We start from the raw sequence: 21865 nt of genomic DNA, 5'->3' as shown, positions 1-21865 counted from the left end.
CTACCACAAACATACACATACATCACGTCGTAGCACACTACACTCTGAACTATTTCTCTGTTGTGCTCAACACTAAATCTAAAGGTAAAAATACAGTATTCAGAGGATTCGGCAGACGTACTCACCACCACCACCAAAACACACCCTGGCCCAAGGTGAGACGAATTCTGCATTTTTCCTCAAAATCAAAATCTAAACCAGCCATGGAATCGCGTCCCGATTGGGCTCATTAGATGCGGCGTATTAAAAGACCCTTTCTTTACTAAAGGTTTCTTTGCTCATAATGAATTTCAGAGGGATTAGAGCAATATTAAGGAAGATATGGAGACTTTACCCTTCACCAGTCTCTTCGTTGAATGTGAAGAAATCCGTTGTTAGTAATTCTTCTAAATCGATGATTATTTGTCCATTTGATGGAATAAATGTTGTCAATATAAAAGAATAGCAATAAAGCATCCCAGACACCCTCCAAGTGACTTTACAGGTACCTCTCATCACTCTTCAGGACGATATTCCAGCCAAACCCTTACTACACCAGCAAACCTGTATATGGAAATGAAATTTGGGTGTATTATTAACTTTCGAAATCAATAAAATATACCTTGGGGCCGATAATACCAATATTATGAGCGGAGACATCCTGGAAAGAAATGTAGCTGCAATTCCACTAATACTGCTGTAATCGTTCTGAAATTACTTAGGAGCAAAGAAACCTTTACCAAAGAAAGGGTTTTCGCACATGCTGTATCGATTGAGCGCAATCAGAACGCGATTCCATTGCTGCTTTAGATTTTGATTTTGATGAAAAATGCACAATTCGCGTGACCAGGTCAGACGCTGCCGTCACCAGCACCAAATACGTACACACTACCACACACATACACATACATCACCGTCTTCGCCCACCTCTAGACAATACTCTATTTTGAGCTCAACACCAAATCTAAAGGTAAAATACAGTATTCGAAGGATTCAGTCGGACGTCGTCCCCACCACCACCACCAAATACGCACCCACAGCCCGAGGTGAGACGAATTCTGCATTTTTCCTCAAAATCAAAATCTAAACCAGCCATGGAATCGCGTCCCGATTGCGCTCATTAGATGCGGCGTATTAAAAGACCCTTCCTTTAGTAAAGGTTTCTTTGCTCATAATGAATTTCAGAGGGATTAGAGCAATATTAAGGAAGATATGGAGACTTTACCCTTCACCAGTCTCTTCGTTGGATGTGAAGAAATCCTTTGTTAGTAATTCTTCTAAGTCGATGATTATTTGTCCGATTGATGGAATAAATGTTGTCAATATAAAGGAATAGCAATAAAGCATCCCAGACGCCCTCCAAGTGACTTTACAGGTACCTCTCATCACTCTTCAGGACGATATTCCAGCCGAACCCTTACTACACCGGCAAACCTGTATATGGAAATGAAATTTGGGTGTATTATTTACTTCCGAAATCAATAAAATATACCTTGGGGCCCGTCATCGCAATAGCGCAAGCAGAACATCACGGAAAAAATCTTCTGCAATTCCGTGGCTATTTAGCAAGCTCGCTATAGAAATTACTTATGAGCAAAAACTAACAGAAAGAGGTTTTCGAGCATGCTGTATCGATTGAGCGCAATCAGAGACGCGATTTCTGGTGGCTGCTTTGACTTTGATTTTGATGAAAATGCACAATTCGTGATTTAGGTCAGACGCTGCCGTCCTTCAGCACCAAATACGTACACTACCTGGCATGCATACATCACCGTCGTCGCCTACCTCTGAATAATACTCTATTGTGCGCTCAACACTAAATCTAAAGGTAAAAATACATTATTCAGGATTCAGCCGGACGTCGCCTCCTTGCCGCACAAACGCGCCCACAGCCCAGGTGAAGCCAGATTCTTCGACTTTTCCTCAAAATCAAATCTAAACCAGCCATGGATCGCGTCCACGATTGCGCTCATTAGATGCGGCGTATTAAAGACCCTTTCTTTATAAGGTTTCTTTGCTCATAATGAATTTCAGAGGATAGAGCAATATTAAGGAAGATATCGACTTTACACTTCACAGTCTCTTCTACGTGTTGAATATGAAGAAATCCGTTGTTAGTAATTCTTCTAAATCGATGATTATTTGTCCATTTGATGGAATAAATGTTGTCAATATAAAAGAATAGCAATAAAGCATCCCAGACACCCTCCAAGTGACTTTACAGGTACCTCTCATCACTCTTCAGGACGATATTCCAGTCAAACCCTTACTACACCAGTAAACCTGTATATGGAAATGAAATTTGGGTGTATTATTTACTTCCGAAATCAATAAAATATACCGTGGGGCCGATAATAGTAATATTATGAGCGGAGACATCCCGGAAAGAAATGTAGCTGCAATTCCATTAATAATGCTCTAATCGCTATGAAATTACTTATGAACAAAGAAACCTTTCTCGAAGAAAGGGTTTTCGAACATGCTGTATCGATGGAGTGCAATCAGAACGCGATTCCGTGGCTGCTTTAGATTTTGATTTTGATGAAAAATGCACAATTCGCGTGACCAGGTCAGACGCTGCCGTCACCAGCACCAAATACGTACACACTACCACAAACATACACATACATCACCGTCGTCGCCTACCTCTAGACAATACTCTATTTTGCGCTCAACACCAAATCTAAAGGTAAAAATACAGTATTCGAAGGATTCAGCCGGACGTCGCCTCCACCACCACCACCACACAAACGCACCCACAGCCCAAGGTGAGACGAATTCTGCATTTTTCCTCAAAATCAAAATCTAAACCAGCCATGGAATCGCGTCCCGATTGCGCTCATTAGATGCGGCGTATTAAAAGCCCCTTTCTTTAGTAAAGGTTTCTTTGCTCATAATGAATTTCAGAGGGATTAGAGCAATATTAAGGAAGATATGGAGACTTTACCCTTCACCAGTCTCTTCGTTGAATGTGAAGAAATCCGTTGTTAGTAATTCTTCTAAATCGATGATTATTTGTCCATTTGATGGAATAAATGTTGTCAATATAAAAGAATAGCAATAAAGCATCCCAGACACCCTCCAAGTGACTTTACAGGTACCTCTCATCACTCTTCAGGACGATATTCCAGCCAAACCCTTACTACACCAGCAAACCTGTATATGGAAATGAAATTTGGGTGTATTATTTACTTCCGAAATCAAGAAAATATACCTTGGGGCCGATAATAGCAATAATATGAGCGGAGACATCCTGGAAAAAATGTAGCTGCAATTCCACTAATACTGCTGTAATCGTTCTGAAATTACTTAGGAGCAAAGAAACCTTTAACGAAGGGTTTCAGGCATATAATATCGATTGAAGAAAGCACCAATCAGAACGCGATTCCGTGGCTGCTTTAGATTTTGATTTTGATGAAAAATGCAAAATTCGCGTGACCAGGTCAGACGCTGCCGTCGCCAGCACCAAATACGTACACACTACCACAAACATACACATACATCACCGTCGTCGCCTACCTCTAGACAATACTCTATTTTGCGCTCAACTCCAAATCTAAAGGTAAAAATACAGTATTCGAAGGATTCAGCCGGACGTCGCCTCCACCACCACAAACGCACCCACAGCCCAAGGTGAGACAGATTGCGCTTTTTCCGCAAAATCAAAAATCTAAACCAGCCATGGAATCGCGTCCCGGTGCGCTCCATTAGATGCGGCGTATTAAAGACCCTTTCTTGGTAAAGGTTTCTTTGCTCATAATGAATTTCAGGAAAGTTAAACAATAAGGAAGATATGGAGACTGCCCATCACCAGTCTTCGTTGAATATGAAAGGAAATCCGTTGTTAGTAATTCTTCGTCCCGATGATTATTGTCCATTTGATGGAATAAATGTTGTCAATATAAAGAATAGCAATAAAGCATCCCAGACACCCTCAAGTGACTTTACAGGTACCCTCTCATCACTCTTCAGGACTATTCGGTCAAAACCCTTACTACACCAGTAAACCTGTATATGGAAATGAAATTTGGGTGTATTATTTACTTCCGAAATCAATAAAATATACCTTGGGGCCGATAATAGCAATATTATGAGCGGAGACATCCCGGAAAGAAATGTAGCTGCAATTCCATTAATATTGCTCTAATCGCTATGAAATTACTTATGAGCAAAGAAACCTTTCTCGAAGAAAGGGTTTTCGAACATGCTGTATCGATGGAGCGCAATCAGAACGCGATTTCGTGGCTGCTTTATATTTTGATTTTGATGAAAAATGCACAATTCGCGTGACCAGGTCAGACGCTGCCGTCACCAGCACCAAATACGTACACACTACCACAAACATACACATACATCACCGTCGTCGCCTACCTCTAGACAATACTCTATTTTGCGCTCAACACCAAATCTAAAGGTAAAAATACAGTATTCGAAGGATTCAGCCGGACGTCGCCTCCACCACCACCACCACAAACACACCCACAGCCCAAGATGAGACGAATTCTGCATTTTTCCTCAAAATCAAAATCTAAACCAGCCATGGAATCGCGTCCCGATTGCGCTCATTAGATGCGGCGTATTAAAAGACTCTTTCTTTAGTGAAGGTTTCTTTGCTCATAATGAATTTCAGAGGGATTAGAGCAATATTAAGGAAGATATGGAGACTTTACCCTTCACCAGTCTCTTCGTTGAATGTGAAGAAATCCGTTGTTAGTAATTCTTCTAAATCGATGATTATTTGTCCATTTGATGGAATAAATGTTGTCAATATAAAAGAATAGCAATAAAGCATCCCAGACACCCTCCAAGTGACTTTACAGGTACCTCTCATCACTCTTCAGGATGATATTCCAGTCAAACCCTTACTACACCAGTAAACCTGTATATGGAAATGAAATTTGGGTGTATTATTTACTTCCGAAATCAATAAAATATACCTTGGGGCCGATAATAGCAATATTATGAGCGGAGACATCCCGGAAAGAAATGTAGCTGCAATTCCATAAATATTGCTCTAATCGCTAAGAAATTACTTATGAGCAAAGAAACCTTTCACGAAGATAGGGTTTTCGAACATGCTGTATCGATACCTACAGTTACGAAAAGACTACTGAAGGATAATGTCTCCATATTTAAGGTTTATTAAATTAATTATTTTACTATGTGGTTGGTGGTTTACTAATAACGTTAATATATTGTTGGTAAAGTGGTTGAAATTGAAATGCTTTATTGACAATAAAACTATTACATCAATAGGACAGGGTAGTATACTACTCCAAGCCTCACCTTTGTCATCCCCTTCTGGGGCTTACAAAAAGTTATAAATGTTATAATAATACTATCAATATTTTTACATCAATGAAGTAGTTTATTTTGACATGAAAACTGTACTACATTAAAAGAACAGATATTGTAATCTTACACGAAGTTAAATGTTACATCCTTAGAGCAAAATTTTTAATCATTGCAAGAATTATTTTAATCAGTGAAGTGGAGTTGATGGTTCTGTCCAGGGGAATCGTGGCCTCAGTCACAAGTCTCGTAGCCTCACACAGAGGTAACGGAGCTGGCACATACTATTCTGTCTCATTTTGTTTGTGCTGCTGACGGTTGCCGACTTTGCTGTTAATTGAAGGGCAGGGCTGCTTATGTCTACTAAATGTTGGCGGCGGACGCTGCTGTCTGCAGTCTTATATTCCCGTCTGACATAACGTTATACGCAAAACTCACTAGTGTACATTCTACAAGTATAGGCATATATTACTCGTGTACTTGGTTTACTTTAGTTTACCTTAACAGATCTTGACAAAAATGTCCAGTAAAGTCTAATTATCTACAAAGATTATAATGTTCATCCTGACTTCACCCCAAATTTCCCCCCAGAGAAAAATTACACAAAACTACACCAGTGGAAGGGTACAAGGTGGATGGAAGGGTGTCTTGGCTTAACACCGTTTGGCTGATGGCGATAGGGTTGTTCATAAATTTTCTGGGACACCCCAAGCCGCCGCACTGACCGTGTCTCTGAACCCGTGTTATCGTTTAGAGTGGGTGGGTGGGTATGGTGTATTGGTTCTGTTTAGTATGGAGGGGTTCCTGCTTCTGTATAGGAGTATAATTTCAAAGTATATTCCTGCAAACTGTTATCTGTCTGTTCAGTGTCAATCTTGGCAGCCATGAAGTGTTTGGAGGTGAAATTGATGATACTGTAAATTCGTGTTTGATAGATAATTCTGTATGATGCTACACCCTCATATTTTTCACGAGGTGACTTTCTGCATGTGTATCCTCAAGTATTTTATTTTTGTGTATGTGTAAGTTTACTGCCATGATGTCAGGACTTATTAGTTATAACTCGTTTTGTTGAGAAGTTTATTGCAGGAGTGATGACCTGAAGTGGCTGACCTGACCTCTCCAACCGCCACATTGAGTGACCTCCAGTAGAAACCTGACCTCTCCAACTCCATTAGCAGGTGTTGGCCTCCAGTTTGACAGGTACAGGTCCACCATCTTGTTGACACATTACCCAGAGTCCTCCATTCACCTGTTGGATTATTATTAGTCTATTACACCTGTTGATTCAATATAAAGACATACACCTGTTCCAGTCACTTCCAACACACAAGTAGATGATAAGTCACTTATGTGTCTCAAGTAGATAACAGGTATGAACGGTAACGATAATACTGGAGTGAGGTGGTCCAGCCCGGCATGAGTTCAGGTGTGGGGTGAGCCGCTCTCATTCTTCAGTGCAATAACCTATGGCCATCACCCACTATGCCCCAGCTCAGTTACCAGCAGCGGTCAAGGCCAGGGAGCCACACTGCCTATGAGACCGTGAACAAAATGTTTTGGTGTATAATTATTAAATGTTAAGTTCGTTATTACATGAAACTAAACAACCTGGTTAAAGGGTCGATGTGGGTACTATGTTGCCCAGTTCATGTGTAAAACCAGAACTGGTAATTTATATAAACTCACTTTAATATCTATATATAAATTGGAGTTAAATATTGTATTGGTTCTTTATAAACATTTCCCAAGCAATATATATGACCAAGTATAGGCAGAAATATGATACAAACCCATTGAGCCAGACAGTCACACGTCCTCCCTCTAAGAGCTCTGGTGAGACACTGCCGGTGTGTGACGTCAGAGGTGTCGTGGTGCAACTGTTTCGGTACATAGTTCAGGCTTTATGAACTGCTTCGGATATGATGAATCACCTGCAGTTTTGAATCACCTGTAAGAAATGTGCTATATTATGAGCTGTTAAAGTTGACGCATCATATTAGTGAAGTGTCAGTAACAAACACTCGTATCTTAAGGTAGAAAGTATCTTATGAATGAGGAAATATTGGTTCATACGAGACAGTAAACCCGAAGCACAAGGATTCACTAGGAAGGCTTCAAACTACTCATTACATTCATCATCCCTTCACTAACACTTCTATTAAATCATTGACTTTATCTCATATTAAATAACTCAAATAATAACTTAATGACGTCACAAAAGTTGTTTGTTATAACTTACAACATTACTGCAACGTTTCTCCGTAGGGTAAAAGTTTCGTTGCAGTACTGTTCCCTTTCCCATTCCTTATTTCCTTCCACTTTCTTTCCTTTGTACCTTACCTCTCCCACCTTTCCCTCTTCTACCCTTCCCTGTCCCCCTACTTACTTCCTTCCCTTTTCCAATTTCCATTCTTCCCCTTTTCCTTCCCTCTTTCCCCTGTCCCATTACCTCTCTCCTTACCCCCTTCCATTGTACCCAACCCCTTCCCCCTTTCCTTTTCCTCCTCCCTATTTCCCACCTTACCTCCCCTTTCCCCATTACACTTTGGTTCCCCTTCCCCCCTCAGAGTTAACCTCCCTGCCCCCCTCAAAAAGGTTCATATTTGACAAAGCACTTGACTAGAATTGCGTCTATCTCAAAAAAAATGCCTCAGATATCGTCCACATGACCACACACAACGAGGAAAATAAATACATGGCGAAAAACTTATTCTCAGGTCACACACTTCGCGGGGCACCTGGAAATGAACTGAGGGAGGAGGGGGAGGAAGGAGGGAGGGAGAGAGGGAGAAGGTATTAGAAGTTTGAATATAAACTTATTATTATGGTATTTTATCAGTTAACAGACTAAACCTCACTTAAAACTGTTACCTAAAAAAAACTTCCAGAATGATTGGATAAGATCTCTCATTTCTTGAAAATTTTCCAAACACTGTGATGAAGCAATATTCAGGTGGTCAGGTCAAGTAAACAGACACAACTAACAACTATACTGGTATGGGGCCACAGATCAGCCACACACTTAGGCAGAGACCTAGTTGTTAGTGAAGAAAGTTAGTGTAGTGTAGTGTAGTGTATGACCTAACAATGTGGTGTCTGCCAGGATCACTCTGCCTGGATCAGTCATAAATATGCACAACTTTGCACTGATACTAAGGTAATTTTTATTGGACAAATCCTTTACAATTTTCTATACATTGTTGCAACTTGTAATTTGAATACAATATATCGCAATAAGGTGCACCGTTGTTTGTGATTTTCCTTCAAAAATAAAGAAAAAGAAAAGAAAAGGTTTTTACTCGGTGTGATTGATGTAATTTTTCCTCACATGAAATCAACAACAGAGAAACAGATTTTCATTCCATTATAGAAAGTAAGAAAAAACAAAAGCCAAGGTTTCTAATTCAAAAGAAAGGTAATTGTTTTTACCCTATAAATTCAAATTTCCTTAAATAAACTAATTATGGAATAAATTATCTCATCTGAAGAATGTAAAATAACATTCGAGCTATTTATGTCACCTGAAGATTAGACACCCCAGCTTATTTCACCTATGGGATTGAAACGCCCAAATGCTAACCTAATGTACCCTAACCTAATCTAACCCAAATTAACATAAAATCGAATCTAACGTAACTTAAAACTAATTCTGTCCTCCACTAAATTGTTTAATCATCAGGTGTAATAAACTAGGAGTGTCTAATGTTCAAGTGATGCCTCATTATCTACGAGTTATGACACACATCAGAGAGCCACACCCTTGTCGTCATGCACTGCTACTCTGTCTCTCACTCTCACCTTGTTTACCTCTACTGAATCATAATAGTGAGAAGGTGAGGTGTTTGTGACCTACTGTGTGGTGCTGGAACACACACGCACGCACACATACACACACACACACACACACACACACACACACACACACACACACACACACATACACACACACACAAATAAAAAAATTTCAAGCTCGTTCACACTTTATTATCTCACACCCATTCACAAATAGCCACCACACCTTCATAACCCACCCATACACCCTCAAAACTCACCCATACACCCTCAAAACCCATACATACACCATCACAACCCACCCATACTCCCTCACAACCCACCCATACACACTTACAACCCACCCATACACACTTACAACCCACCCATACACACTTACAACCCACCCATACACACTTACAACCCACCCACTCACCATCACATCTGTACCTACACTTAACGCATCCATTCATTCCCCACCAACTCGCACACACTCTTCCAGCCCTTCCACGCTCTCTTAGCTCCTCCCACACATTTTACCAGCACTCCCAGCCCACACACTGGCACACACACACACACACACTCTTCCGCCTCTCTACACACTTTTCAGTCCTCCCACACACTCTGACAGTCTCTCTATAGTCTATACACTCTCTTAGTCCTCACATACAACCGCATTACTTTAGTCCTCGCTCTGAGCCCACTTACACACTCTCCCAGACCATCATATAGTCACATACTCTCCTGCACTCCCACACACTCTGCTAGTCAACTTACACACGCTCCCAGCCAGTCACACACTCTTCCAATCCTCCACATTCACACATGCTCCCAGCCCGCCCACACACACACTCACATATACTCCCAGCCCGCCCACACACACACACTCACATATACTCCCAGCCCGCCCACACACACTCAACCACACTCCCATCCCACCCACACACTCCCTCCCCAATACCTTCTTGCCCCGCCTTGAGCAGATATGGTGGAGGGCGGGGCTAGGTCACCCAACAGACCACAGCATCAGTTCGTGGCTGTAACGTAACCACAGAACAAAATTCTCTCGTATTCTCCAAATGGAATGTTTTGTGTGTAACGCTTCAGTGATTCCCTGGTGAGGAGTTCTGTGGATTCAGTGTTTGTGGAAGAGATATGTAAGTTGTTGTATGCGGCCTTGACACATGTATACAGAGTTTATGATGTAATAGCAAAGTTACCCATCTAATTTATTATTCCGATTTCTATCGATAATGCTTTGTTGTTGTTATCATGAATTCGTTGTTTTAAGATGTTTTATCATTAAGTTTTCTGTTTTTCATGTTTTTTATTTTGACAATCAACGAAGAGCAAAAAATTAAACTTAGGTGTATTCGAAATAAGCTTATCAGAGCTTAGATCAAAGTCCCATGTTGTGAGTGTCAATATCGTATCAACACGTCTATACCAATTCTTATTAAGTCCATAAATTAACATTGGACTCTACAAAATTAAAATATTATCGAATCACCTGAAGATTAACCCCCTCATATTGCCAGGTAATTAAACACTCTGACGCTACCTGAGGGGATTATATTAGCGTTGGGGTGGTTAATCTTAAGGTGGAGTAATCTAGGGAGGGGGGAAGGGGGAATCCTCAGGTGATGTAAATTACCAAATTTCACCCTATTTTAGTGATGTAAAATCTACCTTTATTCCCTGAAATTTGCGTTTATCTTATAATTTTTCCCTAAATTACTCCCAGAACTTAGGTTCATTTCACATTCTCAATACTTAGGCAAACAGAAAAATAATGAAATATAAGTAAATAAACACAAATAAAAATAAGAATATGTAGATAAATAAGGGAAGAGGAATTAGGTGGAATAAAGAGGTGAAAATGACGAATGATTAGAGGATGAGAGGCAGTAATTACTGAGTTAAAAAGCACTGCTGTGAAGTTACCGAGACGTGTGGGTGGTAGTTTGTGGTTCTTGCTTTACTGATCTACTACCGCTACTCGTCCCTCCCCCCTCTCTCTTTACTCCTACACATTCCTCTCTCTTTTTAATAACCCACGTCCCACTCTCCCCACACTCCCTTCTCTCCCCACTATTACAAGCCCCTCTATTCCCACTCCCATACACCCCTCTCTCCTCATTCTCCCCACTATCATACGAACCTCTCTCCCGACTATCACACTCCCCTCTCTCTCCACTCCCATCTCCCCACTCCCACACTCTCCTCTCCCCACTATGACACTCCCCTCTCTCCCCACTCTCACACTCCCCTCTCCCCACTCTCACACGTCCCTTGACCTGGTTATCATTATGCATAACTATTCATACAATTATCATCAGTTTATTATGAAGTGTGGGAGAATAGGAACAGTGACCAAGTGTTTTGTTTACCTTCTTAGTTCTGTTAATAGCCGTGAGATGGCGTCCTTGCTACTAATTGGTTGAAATTTGTTACGTAAATAAAAAAATGGTGCGTTCTGACTTCTGATTGGCTGAAATAAGATACATAAACAAACAAAAGACGGTGCATTTGGACCCTTTGATTAGTTGAACAAGATTACGAGAACAGACAAATGACTAATGACATACGGCACATTCTGACTATTGATTGACTGAACCAGATTACTTATATTCCCCCTGACTACTGATTGGTTGAACCAGATCACGTACACAGACAACACAAAGGCTAATGGAAGGTACTGTACTTGACATGACCAACAGAATAGAAAGTCTTTGAGTGTTGTGTTTGAGGTCAGAGATATAAGCTAAGTCGTAACAGGTAATTTTAGTTCTAAATCTCTGAAGCATTACCAGCATTCTTCTTGGTAGTTTTGAGGGGACTAACTTGTATACGCTAACAATGAGTATATATAGAAAGTGAGTGGATGGATTCACTTACTGACGCAAACACACCTACACGCACGCACGCACGGACGCACGCACGCACGCACACACACACACACACACACACACACACACACACACACACACAAATATTCAAGAGAAATTACAAATTGTTTCCTATTGTCTCGTCACATGAAATCCTACTGTGTGTTTACAGAGTTACTTGATGTTTATGTTTACAGAGCTCCTTCGTGTGTTTACAGAGCTCCTTCGTGTGTTTACAGAGCTCTTAGGCTACAGTGTCCTAGTCTAGACCATAGGGTAGCCTTGGTGACCGTAGTCTTCCCCCAGTGTCGGTCAACGATTCCTCACTACAAAGAAACAGGAATAAAGAGATAGAAAACTAATCAACCAAAACAGAGAGACAGTGAGAGACAAAGAGAGCCTACTTGTCCACCTTGGTCTTGTCTCCTGTCTCTAATCTATACGGTGGTAAAGTGGTATCTCGCTTCCCTCTTACCATTGTGACTATGGTTCGATATCCATTTGGGTTATATGTGAGAAGGATGTGACGCAGTCTGGCCCAACAAAACACGGCCCTCACTTATACTACAAAGAGACCAGTTCTTAGCTATGTAGTATAATCATAATAATCTGTATAACTATTGCTGGCTGTTATGTATGTATACACAAGAATACACTAAATGATACATGACTCATATGCAGAATATACTTAATGAAACGTGATACAGAGACAATATACAATACATATGTGATATATGTTTCTTACAATTATATATACATGTACACGTCTCGTATACATAAAAATTTCGCCAATAAACTTCTCATACGAATTACATGACTTATACATGACTCACACGATTCATACATGACTCATACGATTCATACATGACTCACACTATTCATACATGACTCACACAATTCATATATGACTCACACGATTCATACAAGACTCAGACAACTCATACATACATCAAACGACTCACAAACACTCAACACACCACTCACATGACTCACACACGATATACCTTACTCATAGATGACTTTTACCTGACTCACGCGACTTACAGATGACTCATACACAAAGTATACACGACTTTTATACGCAATCATACACGGCCGCAGTCAAATACAAAGGAACGTATTGAGGCGAGGCAGACTGTGTATATTATTATGACCTTCCTGGGATTTAGAGGAAGAAGAAGGAGGAGGAGGAAGAGAAAAGGAGGAGAGGAAGAAGTAAGAGGAGGAGGATGAGAGGGAGAGTAGATGAGGAAGTGGGAGACGAAGGAGGAGGAGAAGGAAGAACAAGAGGAAGATGGAGAAGGAGGTGGAGTAGGGGAGGGGGAGAGGAAAAAGGAGGGGTGAAAGAAGAAGGAGGAGGAGGAGGAGAAAGAGGAGGAGTGGGAGAAAAGGAGGAGGAGGAGAGGAGGAAATGAGGAAGAAGAAGATGTTTGATGATAATAATAATAATAATAATAATAATAATAATAATAATAATAATAATAATAATAATAATAATAATAAAATAATAATAATAACATAACTATATCTGCTGACACTTAGCTGCTGACGCTTGCTGACATTGGTTGTTATATAGCTGCTGATACCTGGTGACACCGATTAACACATAACTGGTAACACTTGCTGACACATAGCTGTAAGACTTGCTGACATAATAGCTGCTGACACCGATTGACACATAGCTTTGAGCACTTGCTGACACTTAGCTGCTAAGACCTGCTGACACATAGCTGCTGACACCTGCTGACACACATACACCTACACCAGTGTCTTTCAGTCCACAACACAACGGCTCAAGTGTTGGAAAGTGAGGTGGTTGCTGTCAGCCTCTGAGCACTAGTTAGTTCCACTACGACTCTGTCTGTCTGTCTGTCTGTGTATCTCTCTGTCTGTCCGTCTGTCTATCTGTGTATCTGTCTGTCTGTCTGTCTGTCTGTGTATCTGTCTGTCTGTCTGTCTGTCTGTCTGTCTATTTCTCCCTTTCATTCTCTCTCTTAATCTTTAGTTCTTTCTTTTCTCTCCCTTTCGTTTTCTTTTTCGTTGTCTCCTTCATTTCCTTCCATTCTATTTTTCTCACTGACTTGCATTTTCTTTCGTTCTCTTTTTCTATCCATTTCTCCCTCTCTCCATTTCTCTCTCAATCCACCTGTCTTTCTATCTCTATCCAACTCTTTTTCTCTCTCTTTCTCTCTATCCATCTTTTTCTCTCTCCCCCTCTCTCTTTCTCTACCTCCCATTCTCTTTCTTCTAATACTCCCCCATTAACTATTCCTCTAACAACAGAAACATTTATAGTCACAAGAATCAGAGAAAAATATTATTGGAACATAAGTCAAGTAACAGCCAAACTGACTTGACTGATTATGACACAAGAACACACAGGGGAGCAATAGGTCTTTCCTCGTACTGGGTTCTTAAAGGTTTTCTCGTAGATTCATTATACTGGGTTCTCAATACTGGGTTCTCAATACTAGGTTCTCAATACCGGGTTCTCAAAGGTTCTCTCGCAGATTCATTATACTAGGTTCTTAAAGGTTTTCTCGTAGATTCATTATACTGGGTTCTCAATACTGGGTTCTCAATACTAGGTTCTCAAAGGCTCTCTCGTAGGTTCATTATACTGGGTTCTCAATACTGGGTTCTCAATACTAGGTTCTCAATACCGGGTTCTCAAAGGTTCTCTCGCAGATTCATTATACTGGGTTCTCAATACCGGGTTCTCAAAGGTTCTCTCGTAGATTATTGATACCGGATTCACATTTAACGGATTCTTAATGACGTCTTCTTAATTGCCGGACCCGAAAACTCAAACCAATTTCACGTAAATATTTCACCATGAGACAAAATCATTCCTAAATTATCATATGCAAAATGATATTATCTTAAGAAGGGCTTTAAGACCCTCAAGAAATCAAGTTAAGTGTCTTGGATATACTGGAGAACGTCACACAAAGTAGGTCATCGGAGGTCATCAATTAATCAGGTCAATTAGAGGTCAAGTTGTTAGTCACGACCCAGCCCGCCTCCCATCATGACTGACCTCTCTTTAACTGTGCGGAAAATCCAAAAAGTGTAAAGTCTTCAAATCAGAACTGGAGTGAGCATGTGTGTGTTGATCTGAGGGAAGGAGGGAGGGAGGGAAGGTGGGAGGGAAGGAGGGAGAGAGGGAGGGAGAGCTGGAGGGAGGGAGGTAGGGAGTCACGCTGGTGGTCGGCTCGTGATAATGTCTCTCTTTTGTTGTGTAAGGGATTAATGTTGAAGTGGTGTGTGTGTGTGTGTGTGTGTGTTTGCTTGCTAAAAAAAATGCCTCCTCTCTCGTGACTCCCTTAAACTGTGATTGGATGAAACCTATATGACGTCATGTTTCTAAATACAGATCATGAAAACTCACGTCTCATATAACAAGAGACATAACGAACCAATCAAAACTGACCTAACGATCCTAAAATAACTGTGCTTGGGTTAGGTCATATAATTGAACCAATTACAGCCTGGATGAGGGGCCAGTCTCTAGCTACAGTACAATATTTACCCTAAAAAACACGAGAAAAACATGAAGATAAACACGAACAAGGTAACACACACACACACACACACTCACACATTCCTTTTCTGCAACGTGTGTTTTTCTGGTCCATCCGGGCTTTGGATCATACGTCTGGCAATGAGGTACAGGCCAGCTAAGTCTGATAGTATCTACGTCTTATTCACAAAGTTTATTTCCTTAACTTAAGATAAGAGAGCGTAGCAGCAGCGTTAGTAAAGTCTCAAAGTAATTACGATTGCATTTTGGCCAGGTTAATTAATCAGCCAGGTAAAAACAGGTGAAAATCCATCTTTATTACGAGCTTTTGAGAATCCATCTTTGTGTTAAGAGGAAAAATTCGACTTATGATCCTCTCTGGCTCTAGCTAGTGGCGGTTGTTGTGGTGACGAGGTTACTATATGTTGACATTGACATTCATTCACGTTGCACCCTCTGGCTGAGTGGCTAAGGAGATCAGCAATTACTTCTACGAGTCGTTGGTTCGAATTAAAAAAAGTAATTTATGTATTAATGTATATAATAGCGCCTTGTTTTTATGAAGTGTTTTATCACGGGGCGTATTAAGCTTTCACTCTTTTCTGTGTGTGTGTGTGTGTGTGTGTGTGTAGCTCCTGTACCTTCTTTCTCACTATCTTTCTATATGTCTCTTATCCAGTTTTCTTCTGATATTCTCTCTCTTTTAATCTCTCGTTTACTTATTTGTCTATCTCTTTTGATAAATTCTGGGTTTTTTTTATTGTCTCTCACATTCTCTTTACCATCTCACGAAATGGAGAAGAAATGCACTACTAAGCAACGGAGAGAGAGAGAGAGAGAGAGAGAGAGAGCACCACCACTACATCCACCCCATAAGCACCTACCAATACACAGTTCCCACGAGGCCAATTATCACACCTGGTGAGGGCAGCCGCAAGTGGGCAGGTGACGTCAAGGTTGGACCCGAATCATTTCACCCACTCCCCACCCACCCCACCCACTCCCCACAACCACCCCACCCCCACCCAACGACACCCCACCCCCACCCAACGACACCTCACCCCCACCCCACTTGTGTTATAATTGGGTCTGTGTTATAGTATAGAGTCATGGGAAGGTCTCATTTTCATTACAGAATTTATCAGTTCATTAGAGATAAGATGACTGTATGATGCGGCGATGGTCTTGTTGTGTGATGTAGTCGGGAAACAATATGGTACAGTAGACAGACAGACAGACAGACAGACAGACAGACAGACAGACAGACAGGTTTACATTGATCTAACATATCCTCTACAGTACATTGATTGTCCAGGTGTACAATCAATGAACATAGAGAGTACAGGTAAAACAACAATTTACATAGATCAGGTATACATGTACATAAAGAGTTCAGGTATAAAAATAATGTATTATGTGTTTTTCTCACCTTAATTCATATACAAATTATGGTTAATTAAATTTCTAAGTGCGCCATAAGTGTACTTTTCTGTTATCACCTGTTGTGTTTTCCGTTGTACTTAATATCACCTGTTTACTTTCAACGGTATTCTGTTGTCTCCTCTGTTGGTGAGATTTTGTTAATTTTAGGATTTTGTCTGTTGAGATTTCGTTTACTGTATGTCTAATGGGATTTAATTTACTTAATTTCTAATGGGATTTATTTTACTTAATGTCTGATGAGATTTTGTTTACTTAATTTCTGATGAGATTTTGTTTACTTAATGCCTAATGGGATTTATTTTACTTAATGTCTAATGGGATTTACTTTACTTAATGTTTAATGGGATTTATTTTACTTTATGTCTGATGAGATTTTGTTTACTTATGTCTAATAGGATTTTATTTACAATATGATTTCGTCTGATGAGGATTTGTACATTCTTTTGTTTTTTGTTTTTATTTCGTAAGATGTTTGGTTTATGAAGAGAGTGTGGTTATGTACAGGGCGGGGCTGTGTTGTGTGGAGTTATCAGTGTGTCACCAAACTCGCTCTAATGGTCTTATAAAACACAGCTCGTTATTACATGATTCGTGGTGACTCACTCTTGTTTGAGGGGTAAAAAACTGTTTATATTTGACTTACTGTGATGCCATGCAGTGATTAATGATATTACTACTACTACTACGGAAGAACGAGAGAATATATCCACTGTGATTACTATTACTACTACCACAACTACTACGACTACTACGGACGAACTAGAGAATATTTCCAGCTCCATACTCCCTCTCTATCTCTCTCCCTCCCCCTCTATCGCTCACTATCCCAAATTCTCCCACTCCCTCTTTCTCTTTCACCTGTGCTGCTCGCCTCACGTTTAACAAGGTAGCTTAACTGTAAATTTCATGTAGGAAGGAAAGACGATTGTTGAAACAGTCTGAGTGTAAGTGAGATAGACCAGATGAGATTTTAACGAGTGAGAATGAGAAATGAGAGAGAGATGAGAGATAAATACAAGCATGAGAGACACAGTACCGGGAGAACTATAACTTGTATTTTGTTTCTCAAGTTCAATGAGATTTTTATGCACACACACACACACACACACGCACAGAGTCAGGCACATCTTATATAATGAGTCACGGTCAGGTGCGGCAGGTGTGGGTAACCGCAGGTATCAATTTGCTCTAGTTTTCAATAATTCCCCTTCATAAATAATATACAAGTCTGACGTTGCAACACAGTCTTCTCCTCGAGGTGGAAAATGGCAGAAGTCAAAGTTGTCAACCCGAGGAAAAAAAAATAGTATTTTTCTGAATACAGGTCGTCACTGTGAAGGATTCTGAGGTCAGGGAAGCCACACAGGTGATCTCTTACACACCAAGACGTAGATTCTGGATTTATATTAACGTTATGTGAGGTTTAATGTAGAAATGACGGAAGTAGAAATATATCAGAATTATCGTAGAATCTTGACACTAACCCTTGACAGATGTAGTATTTCGTGTGTGTGTGTGTGTGGAAGGGGGGGGGGGGGTAACCTGGATCTTGTCAACTCGGTATTTTCATAATTTTGGATGAATCGATTTGATACTTGTCTTATGCCATCAAGGTCACTCAGAGATGGACCTATGCTTATAGGGGTTTACTAGGTCAAAGGTCAAAGGGCAAGATCAATAAAGATTCTCTGTGGGTCATACTGCTCTACTCAAGGCCATTACTCCTCTTCCTACTTCTACTACTACTACTACTATTATTTTCTACACATTGGACATTTAAACTCTATCCTCTTTATAGTATTTTTATAATAAAACTAATTCCCTCTCTACTTCTTTCATCCTCCATAACTTTCTTACATTTAGGGTCTTCTGAACAACACCTACATACTGTTAATTACAAGTTTATTCTACATCTTTAGAAATAAATAAAATAAATATGTCACTGATCGTAGTAGCTGGACATTCAGCCATAAGTGTAGGTGGGGATGTAGGCGGGCTGAGGGGCGGGGTACTTGACCTGTCGGTAAGTCACCTCGGCCACGTAGCCTGAGTCACCGTCCACGTAGTAAGTAACAGTTTGTAAACGACCGTCGGGGAGTAACACGGAGTACGACCCTCGGGTGTGGTCGCCATCTCGGGTCTCCTGATGGGTGAAGTCGTTCTCGGAGTAGTCATCCTTAACAGACCAGTCGTAGTTGTAGTTGACGGGTGCCTGTAGAAGGATACCTATGTTATTACTTCTGTACTTATTAGATAAAGGAATTACGTCATTAAGGATGAATTCAATTTTGACTTTGAATTCACATCTAAAAACTAAACAAACGTGAACAATAACTTCTTAATATAAATAACACAAGATACAGACACCGGTTCACTAAAACCCAAACAACCGACCATGAAAAGTTGAGAAAATTTGTAGAAAGTCGATAAAGTGTTACTGGCGTCTGCTGCTGCGGTTTATCAAATGGCTGACGAATATGTGTCGGAACTGATGTAAACTCTGAATTGATATAAGTTTTGGGGTTGCTGCCTGACTTTGTTGACAATGACACAGTTGGTGATTCTTACCTCATAGGATGTAACTGGATTGTAATACGTGGGTGACTTGTTGGTGGCTGCTGGCTTGATGGATGACGCCTCTGGTTGGTTTAATGGGAGTGGTTGTGGTAGAACTGGCTGATGATCCAATAGAACTGGCTTTTGTAATATAACTGGCTGGCTTAGTGAGACTGGCCTGAGGGATAAAGCTGGTCGCTTGAACGTAGCTGACTGTGGTGATAGAACTGGCTTGTTTAATAAGAGTGGCTTTATGAACGTTGTTGATTCACTTGAAGAGGCTGGCCTAATGAACTCTGGAAGCTTGTATGCTCTGGCGAAGGAGGAGATGGAGGTGTAGGAGGAGATGGATTCCTGGGGCGGGGCGGGGGTGGGGTTGTATCCGAAGAAGGGGTTGGGTCCTCCTGGGGCAGCCACGACGGAGGCCACCAGAGGCAGAAGGAGGGCGGCCTGGGGTACCAAGATATTGTAATTACTGATTTGAAACGAGAATTTTGGGCTAATCTAACCTAACCTAACCTAACCTAACCTAACCTAACCTAACCTAACTCAACCATAACATCAACACTAACCAATACTCACTAATAACCACTCACGTAATAACACAAATGAACACGACTTTAACATTAACGACTCAATTAAGATCGAAGCATGATTCAGTTGTACCATAAGGGTGATTCATCTGTAGGAAAGGCATTACAGATCTGCCCTTCTCGACACTCTCTGATGAAGCCAGTTGGTAATGGTTCAGTGGTTCATTGTTGTTGTGTTAGATTGAGTGGGTTTTAATATGCAGTGATGGTTTGGTTATCTGGGAGTGAGTGAGACATCTTGGATAGAGAGAGAGAGAGAGAGAGCCAGCACCCTATTACATTGAATAAAGACTATAATTATACGCTAGTCACCTGTCACACCTTAAGGGCCTCACCTGTTCAGTACCTGTTCACTCTCGTCATTATTTCTCGTTTCAACACCAGCCAGAGAGTGTTTCTCTCTCTCTCTCTCTCTCTCTCTCTCTCTCTCTTTCTCTCTCTCTCTCTCCCTTTCTTTCTCTATCTTTTTCCTCTTCTTATGTTTTTCTTTCTATTTCTCTTTTTCTCTCCTTTTCTTCCTTCAACTATTTGTTTATTCTTTTCTCACTCTTTCTTTCTCTCTCACTTTCTTTCTTTGTCACTTTCGTTCTCCCTATTTGTGCCTTTTCCTCACTTTCTTTCTGTTTTCTTTCTGTCGCTCAAAGGCCATGTGTAACATCTCTCCAACTCTCAACACTTTAGTCAAGGTCCATCTCAAAGGCGGTGTGAGAATCATTAGTCATTAACGAAATACTTCGAGGCTAAGACTTATTTCTCTGACTCGTAAATATAAACAAAACATAATGGAAGGAATAGGCCCCATATGCCTGACTGCCCGCTAAGGACACCTCACTGTACTCTAGGTCTCCAGGACGCAAGGGGACAGTGTAGCTGGCACTGCACTTAACTGTCTTTACATCCCCAACTGTGAAATTAGATACCCATTTACCGTTTGGATTGACTGGGAATACACTGAGATCGAACCAGAAACTCTTACGATAGGAGGTGAGTTCTATGTCCACTACGCCGCCGCCGCACTTCAAAACAACATCCAAGCACATACAAGACTATCAACCCATTTTGTTATAGGAAAGCAAAAGTAAACATCATTTTTTTAAAGTTCCCGGCCATAAATCCATAGAAAATGGCAAGCTAGTAGAACAGAGTAATGTATCCCGGTACAATAGCAGGTTAGTAGGTTAGGGTAATATATCTAGGTAAGTAGGTAAGGCTAGTACGTCCCTAGATGGTAAATAAACATTGGCACAATACCTTCATGGTGGTGTTATGACGAGGGTCGGAGTGAATGTGTGTGTGTGGCACCTCAACTTGCATTATATACCCGACCTCTTGCCCTACAGGTTACTCCTGTTAGCGGTGAGAGGTGGGGGGTGGGGGGTGGACCGGGGTGGGGGAGGAGATAGGGCAGGAGGGATGGTAGTAGTAGTAGTAGTAGTAGTAGTAGTAGTAGGAGGGATGGTGGTGGAGGTGGAGATTGGGATGGTGGTTAGGGGTGGGGGTCATATTGGCATCCATCTCTCGGGGTCACAACTGCAGGTCACTGGTGGTGCCCCTCCCATCTGAAATACCTTGGCCTGCAACATCTACTGTACATACCACCACCACTACTTGACCGCAGGGTATGTGCCCGAGGTGTTAATGTTACAGTAGAAGTGTACTGTATTTGTTATGGGAAGCGAGGGGATAGTACCATTATTACCCGATACACATCGTCTGTATTTTGCGGTTACTGTGGGCGTTTGTGTGGGGTGGGAATTTGGCGTGGGCGTTGAGGTGGGTTAAGGTGAGTTAACGTGGGATTTACTTAGTTACCGTGG

General features: G+C 41.0%; 1 protein-coding gene across 1 annotated transcript; it reads right to left on the bottom strand.

The window, feature by feature from the left end:
* Window positions 1-18687: 18687 nt before the first annotated feature.
* On the bottom strand, window positions 18688-21373 carry LOC121869465. Its single transcript, XM_042370818.1, has 3 exons — window positions 21300-21373; window positions 19468-19905; window positions 18688-19111 (listed from the first exon to the last, which is right to left on the bottom strand). Exons 1-3 carry the CDS (start codon window positions 21360-21362, stop codon window positions 18863-18865), a joined length of 750 nt encoding a protein of 249 aa, XP_042226752.1. The 5' UTR covers window positions 21363-21373; the 3' UTR covers window positions 18688-18862.
* Between the last annotated feature and the right edge of the window lie 492 nt (window positions 21374-21865).

The sequence above is a fragment of the Homarus americanus genome, unplaced genomic scaffold (genome assembly GCF_018991925.1).
Source record: "Homarus americanus isolate GMGI-L3 unplaced genomic scaffold, GMGI_Hamer_2.0 scaffold23578, whole genome shotgun sequence".
In the NCBI taxonomy this organism is placed as follows: Eukaryota; Metazoa; Arthropoda; class Malacostraca; order Decapoda; family Nephropidae; genus Homarus; species Homarus americanus.
This window is presented reverse-complemented; position numbering and strand designations above follow the sequence as displayed.